At 38.4% G+C, this 7,882-nt stretch overlaps 1 protein-coding gene across 1 annotated transcript in view; it reads left to right on the forward strand.

The window, feature by feature from the left end:
• Window positions 1-7,531, forward strand: part of LOC101854036 (wiskott-Aldrich syndrome protein family member 2) — a 23,000-nt gene extending 15,469 nt beyond the window's left edge. Inside the window, exons 2-6 of the mRNA XM_005104997.3 lie at window positions 1,109-1,157; window positions 3,271-3,312; window positions 4,293-4,538; window positions 5,363-5,390; window positions 6,916-7,531. Of these exons, the coding sequence (XP_005105054.2) occupies window positions 1,109-1,157; window positions 3,271-3,312; window positions 4,293-4,538; window positions 5,363-5,390; window positions 6,916-7,024 (474 nt within the window). The 3' untranslated portion in view covers window positions 7,025-7,531. The remainder of the gene's footprint in view (window positions 1-1,108; window positions 1,158-3,270; window positions 3,313-4,292; window positions 4,539-5,362; window positions 5,391-6,915) is intronic.
• Window positions 7,532-7,882: the final 351 nt, after the last annotated feature.

Consider the following 7,882-nt stretch of genomic DNA (forward strand, 5'->3'; position numbering starts at 1 on the left):
ATCATCATCATCATCATCATCATCATCATCATCATCATCATCATCATCATCATACTAATGATGATAATAATAATAAAAATAATGATATTGATAAAAATAATAATACAAGTATTATATAGCGCAAATTCACACCCTACAGCATGCTCTATACTCTTTACAACCATTGAAGCCCCAGAAATCTCAAGAACATTCTTGGCTTCCTGAGAAGGATTACGAGTGTCACGTCGGTGGGCTAATGGTTAGGCTTTCGGACTCGCAACTGTAAGGCCGTGGGTTCAAATCCCGTCAAGGGTCCAACCTTGCGTCCTTGGGAAAATTTCTTCACTTCACGCAGGTCGGAATGGGTAACCAGGTATAGATAGTGAACGATCTTGTCAGTTTGTTAGTATTTGAGCACTTAATCAGCTCCTTGCACTGTACGCTTCTCGGATGGTCTGCTGGGGTAATAATATAGTGTAAAGCGCATATAGCTTGCCTTTGAGCGGGGTATGCGCCATGCTAATGCTATTTTTTCGTTATTAATATGTGCGAGGTTTTTTGGTGAGAACTTCTCAAGGTGTGGAAATGGTTATTTCCTGATATCATGTTTCGAACTTCCCCAAGAACTTTGGTTTATATATGCCGATCCTCACTCCTATTGTCTGCTTTTTATATAAGTTACCATTAGTTTTGGTTTAAAGTTTCCTGTATGTACCGAAACTGCTACTGAAAATGATATAACCCTGTGCACTATTTAGGGCCTACATATTTCACCGGCGTCTGTGGTGAAATTATCAGGTTCTTGGACTTGCAACCAGAAAACATTATTTCACTATCAAGGTGGGGAAGGTAATCTTAAGGAATGTCTCCCTCCGACTTTCAGCTAAGATTTTGCATCCCTCTCAGCTCGCTTTCTGAATAGACTTAAACATCTTATGTAGACGAAGACGTAACATAATGATAATTATTTTTAGTATAAACGATTTAGTCGCCTGAGGCGCCACTCTCTCTCTCTCTCTCTCTCTCTCTCTCTCTCTCTCTCTCTCTCTCTCTCTCTCTCTCTGTAACATGTCTGACAACAATTTGAACCAAAGCATGATAGGTTTTTTTGTTTTTGTTTCTATTCCAGATCTGTATCGTGCTGGCCACGTTATGCAGTTTGGTGTATTCACAGACCTGTGAGTAGACATTCATTCAAGGTCACAAGAGATTCAAAGCGGGTTCGATAAATGAGAGGGGCGAGGGCCGGGTAACAATATTATTATTGTTCGATACAAGTAATATGATACTCGTGTGTTAAATGAGAAGGAAAAAAAATCACATTAAAATCGAACACAATTCTTTTCGTCTTTAAAGTGACAAACGTTTTATTGAACACATCAGTATAACACTTATTGTATTAGACAATGATATTGTTATCCAACCCCTGTTTTTTAAAAAGAAGTTATGAAGTCTGGAAAAGTGCATTTACATTTAATTTACAATGTAGAGTTGAACTGAATTTTTAAAAAAATGTTTTGGTGGCTAAGTCTCAAATACCGCACAAACACAACTGTTTACATTTTGTTTTCTCTCATGGTGGCATGGCGGTGGGCAAGTAAACTGACCCAGTGGGATGGATCTGGACTGTAGGTCGTAGTTTGATGACCCCTGAACTACAAAAGTGGATCAGAAAGTAATGAAAGTTGCCATCTAACGGTTAAGATACTGACATGTCAAAAAAGCAATAGACCTACACAAACATTAATTTATAATAATAATAATAATAATAATAATAATAATAATAATAATAATAATAATAATAATGATGTCATCTCTTGAGCTAACCACATCACCCTAGAATAAAAAAGTTTTATTTTCCCAGTACCAAGTTTTGAAAAATGTGACATTAAATCCTTTCTACCCCCCCCCCTCTCTCTCTCTCTCTCTCTCTCTCTCTCTCTCTCTCTCTCTCTCTCTCTCTCTCTCTCTCTCTCTCTTTCTCTCTCTCTCTCTCTCTCTCTCTCCCTCTGCTTTTCTATATATATCTCTCCTTGCCCACCATTTTCCCTTTTCAACAGTAAACAATATTTTAATCCGACCGAACCACTTCAATGTATAGTTATCATTCATTTAGAAGGAGGAAGGGTTGATTGTTTGCAGTCATCAGACGTAAAAAAAACATTATGTATATAAATTGATGAATAAATAGTACAAAAGATGTTTGTCCACTGAACTCATTTTAAGCTTTTTTTTGTAAATAGACTTTTTTTTCGCCGGTGGCACATTTGAAAACAATAAATTATTATTTTTTTCAATGTTTCCCCAAAGCCATTATAGTAACCGTTGCAAGAACTGAATACCCGAAGCGGAAACTAACGGGACTTTGTACAAAATCACCCTTTAATTCTACAAAATATGGGCATAAAACCGAAACAAGTTTGTGCTCTATAAATTTAACATTTTTCTTCAACGTTAACATTTATTTGTGACGAACAGCTCTTCAAAGTCAGAAACACAATATAGCTTGTGACATATACAATGGCATTTCGCTACCTTTAAATTATGAAATTCTATCTGACATTATTGGCTGTTTTGAGTTACTAAGACAATAACGTCAGAAACCAAATGTTTTGTCTGCTCTATCAAAATCGTAAGATTATTCTGAGTCATGATCAAGACATTCAAAGAAATGTATTCGACAAAGCTTGACATGATGTGAAACTCAAAATCTTTGACGTCAAAAAATTTCTCAAAACGGAGCAAAAAAAGACTTTGTAATTTGGAGTTAGCGATTTGTTGATAATTTGCCTTCTTCTCCTTCGAGATATCAATTATGTCTCAACGTTTCAGAAGTCATTAAAAAAAATAGTGAAAATGTATTTTAGGTATAATACACCTTTCACGTCTAATATCACACATTCAGCATGCCGTGGCCTCTTGCTAAGAAAAAATAATAATTTGTACATTTATTTTTTAAACGTATATCATTATGTTGTCGCACACCTATAGTACAGACATAATTCAGATAGTTTGGGAGGTGAGATTTGACCCTGCATAACACGGCCAACTAGGGCTGAAAGGGATACAGCATCCTTGCAGAAAGATCGAAATACTTGATAAAAATATTAACTAAATGGGAATCTAACTCAGGTCCTTTGTGTGAGACGCCGACTCTCCTAACTACTACACCACAAACGTGGGTGAAACATGTCGTATAATGTGCCCCAGGAGGCCAATATGTGAAAAGTATAGGGATGGGTAAACCGATTAGTAACGCTGTACTCATTTCACTGTCTTTTACTTCCCCAGATCCAAATCTTTTCACCAACCTTCTTGCCTCTCAGCCATCAGGTAATTGGACCTATATCATTAATATAACGATTATATTATATTAGTATTGTGTTTTTGTTAATATATTGCGTTGTGTTGTGTTGTGTTTTGTTGTGCTGTGTCGTGTTGTATCGTGCTGTGCAGTGTTTTGCTGGGTTTGTGTTGTGCAGTGTTTTGCCGTGTTGTGTTGTGCTTGTGTTCAAAGAATTACATTACAATGCATTGTATTGATCTGCATGTACTGTCCAGCATAGTATTGTATAGTACGTATTGTTTCGCATCATATAGTATTGTAATGTATCGTTCTGCATTTTATTATACTGCACACATTGTATAAGACTGAACTCTTTTTTAAAACATTATACTCAGTGCAATACAATGTCCAATTGTGTGGTGAAACGAGGCGCTCCTTAAAGAAGTGAAATCGAAGAGACCGACTTTTTGCCGCTATTTGACGTGAAAATACCGATTTTCTCAAACGGCTCAATACCATTCACACCCCTTTAAAAATACATTTCTGTAGGGATTTTTAAACGACACAGTGGAATCAGGTGCTCATCTGTCTTTTCGACATAAGAACTTATTGGTATCATCTTAAAGCACGTTCATTTGTCTTTATTTGGATTGAAGTAATACTCATCTATATTAAATAGAAGTCAAAATATTTGCTAAATGCTATTGAATGAGGTTGGGGTCACTTGGTTTCAGAGATAAGATTAAGCTTGAGAGCCTTTAATCAACGTTTTTCAGTTAAACCTACACAGAAATATGCATATACGTAAATGGACATGTGTTGAGTCAACTACCGCCCCCCCCCCTAAAAAAGAAAAAAAAATTAGAATAAATGATTTTCAAAATAAAAATTGCCAAACGAGTGGAAACAATACCCGTTTGTTCAACTTTATCATTTTGACGAGCGTCTGATTTCACCACGTTTCCTCGCATAATATTATGAATACTTCTTCCCACACACGCACACACGTCCAACTCTGTGTCCGCAGGCGGCAGCTTGGATCCCTCCCTGAACGCCGGCATGCCACCCCCTGCTCCCGCAGGCACCCCTGACCTCTCGAGTCTGCTCACACAGAGTAACCCGACGAGCCAGCCAAGGAGTAACCCTTTGGTGCCCACCAACACAGGCTTCGCTACCGGCTTGCCCAACGCTCTGCCCCCTAACCCAAGCTACCCAACGTTGTCAAGCCCTCAAACTGGATACCCCAACATGCCCGCCCCTCTGCCGCCACCTAGTGAGTGCTGGCTGACGCCACAGTCGTTTCTTCCACCATATTTGAATATTTGAATGTGTCTGGTTGTGTTTTGTGCTCTGCCTTGTTTATTTCTTCGTCTTTTGAATAATATTGTAGCAGTCTTCTCTCTCTCTCTCTCTCTCTCTCTCTCTCAATTCTTTCCTCTTTTTTGGCTTGCCTGATATTATTTTAATAATTGAAAGCTTGAATCCCTTTCAGTCTATTCTACTTTTGTTCGATTTACGCTTTCTAATATTTGTCTGACAGTTGTTCGGAATAAGCTCAAAAATTTTGATATTTTCTACTTTACCTTTACAATAGTTTCCTAAATACTAAATAGTGGCACTGGGTGCATGAGCGAAAGAAATATTTTGTCAAAATTCAAATTCTATAAACAAAAGACGAAAGAGTACGGCAATCTCTCTGTGCATGTGTGTCTGTGTGTGTATGTGTGTGTGTGTGTGTGTGTGTGTGTGTGTGTGTGTGTGTGTGTGTATGTGTGTGCGTGTGTGTGTGTGTGTGTCCATGTGTGTGTATGTACATGTATAAAATGTATCTGAGTGTGATTGTGAGATTCAATGAGTGTGTGTTTACATCTAACTATGTGTGTATGTGTGTGGGCGTGTGTTTGTGTTTGTGTAGGTATGGGTGTGTTTTTGTGTGTATGTGTGTGGCGCACGCGCGCTTGCATGTGTGTGCTTGTGTGCGTGTGTGTGTTTGTGATACACGTCAGAATAATTGTCTTAAGTCTACTAGTATTCCCACTCATGCAATACTATCTACGAGATTGCAATATTTATATACCCGAAATATTTCTATTTCAGATCCCCTACAGAGAATATTTCCATACCTGTAAGTATGATGCGATTATGTTACTCTTACGTAACATTTTAGGGTATCCCCTTTTTTTTAACTGTCCTCCTACCAATGTGTGCTGACCATATGGAAAAGACGGTGTGTTCGAAATAAACTCGCTTTCTTCAAGATTCCCCAAATTCATTTATTGCTAAATAAAACTAATGTCCGTGTTCAATGACTCTGAAAATGAAAAGAAGAAAGAAAGGGGAAGTAAACAAAGGAAAAGAAGAGCGTAATGAGGTCAACGACCACAAACGGAAGTTCATTCGAAAAGTCGAAACTTTTAAAGATGACAACATAATATTGTTAAGGAGAAAAGTGGTCGTATTAGTCAGGTTGCCGTCTTGCACAGTGATATTATATACGAGGAAATGGGAAGCAACCGTTTGCACTGGGGGTTGTTTTATAAAGGTGGCCACTAGCATTCAATATGAGGTCATGCCTATCAAGAGGCCTAGTAGTTTTTAGAATAGATGAACAACTTACCTCGTGGGATAGCGTACAATTGCTGCATAATGGATCCCAGTAACTATTTTCTTCTTATAAGAGCACACTTAATCCCTTAATCCCATTAGCCGGTTCTTTCTAGCTTTACTACGAAAATTGGCAAGAGTAAATTTGCTCCCCCCCCCCCCTTCAGTCCCCATTTTGAAAGTAAGTTAAAAGCGCCCTTTGTGTATGACGTCACAGTGACCCAAATAAAGCCGAACTGAGATTGGGTAACTTTCCTTATACACAAAAACTGGTACAACGTTGGCTCAATCCGTTCTTCTTGACTCCGCGTAAGGTTTGCAATAAAGAGGAGGATATCGGGTGGTCAAATAGGACACTGGACAGAGAGGAAACCCTAACCAATCGAGCCAGGATTTGAACGATGAACTTTTAAAAGTTGGCCACATTCGGATTATTTTGTCTTCTCTAACAGCGGTTAGAGATTTAGTTGTTGGATTAGCATTCTTGTCAGAATTTTAAAAAAAAATTATATTATCATAAAAAGTAATAAAATCAAAACGCGTCTTTCACGAATGACGCCAAGGCAATTTACGTGCGACCTCCCAAGGAAGTGAAGACCCTAGGTGTGTTAAGTACGTCATGTCATTTCTAAATGGGTTGGGGGAGGGGGGGAGAAGAAAAATGGAAAGGGGGGGGGGGCTTTATAGTTTACCTTTACCAACCTACTTTGAAGATTAATTTTACTTCATCATCATCATCATCATCATCATCATCATCATCATCATCATCATCATCATCAGCATCATCATCATCATCATCATGATCATCATCCCTTTCCCCATTCACCATACCACCATCCGTCGTTAAACTTCCACCAGCACCATTTTCACCGCCACAACCACCATCATTTTTTTTTACAGCCACCACCACTACAACCACTACAACCACAACAACCACCCCTACCACTCCACCCGCGTCACTCCCCCGCCGTACAAGTTACCAATATTTCAATCCTCACTAACCCCCTCCCCCCCCCCCCCCATCCCCGTTCTTGTTCGCTCGTCAGATTGATGTCTGGCCGTGACATTAACCCGCTCTCGATGCTGTTCATGGGCCGTGGCTCACCGCTGATGCAGAGCCCACTCTTAATGTGGAGCTTTCTGAACAACATGTAAAAAAACCCAACCTAGCAATAACAACGAAACAGACATACCAATAAAAAATCAACATTTGTTGCAAACAGAAGTTTTCGGAGAGAAGTACATTTTTTTAATCAAGTCGACGTTTTGGTGGGAGTTTATTAATTTTTTTTTTACGAAACAGATTGTGATGTATAATTGTGACTTATTGCCTTACTTTGAAAACACATTTAATGTGGCTTTGATTTATGGATAGTTTCGAAATTGTTGGTGTTGATTACCACCAATTAACTGGCGTCGTGTATCATTTTGGAAACTACCTCAGTACTTCTGAATGACGCAAACGATTGATAAATCCTGTGAACCTTACGGCCAGTGTTATCGACTCTGCTGCTAGGAAGGAACGTAAGGAGCAACGATTAAATCAGTAATGAATACTGGTTTTATCTGACAGGTGTCTTTGAGTGTGAACACTTTACTTATAAAAGATGCTAATTTGTTCTTATATTTCTGTTACAATAAATTATATTACGGCTACACTCACATGTTATAGTCTTTTGAATGATTGATTTTCTGTACAGTAAGTTATTTAATTTCTTTTTCTAATAGGAGGTAAGTTTGGCTTTACTTATTACGTTTGTCCCTGTTCGGTTTTGCCTCTTCTTTGTAATCGCTTCAATGATTAGGTCCTCTTTTTCTGTATATTTCTGTATAAACCATTCTCTTTTGTCGAATTTAAAACAAATTGAAAACGCTTTTCAATTAGAATTCGGGAACTCACTAAATGCAAGCTGGTATAAAGGACGAAGTCAAGGGTGGTACGTCCAAGTTAATATTATCACAATTATTGCACATACGGGCATGAGGTACAATGTTATTTGTTTCACCCCCCCC

Source organism: Aplysia californica, unplaced genomic scaffold (assembly GCF_000002075.1).
Source record: "Aplysia californica isolate F4 #8 unplaced genomic scaffold, AplCal3.0 scaffold00445, whole genome shotgun sequence".
Taxonomy (NCBI): domain Eukaryota; kingdom Metazoa; phylum Mollusca; class Gastropoda; order Aplysiida; family Aplysiidae; genus Aplysia; species Aplysia californica.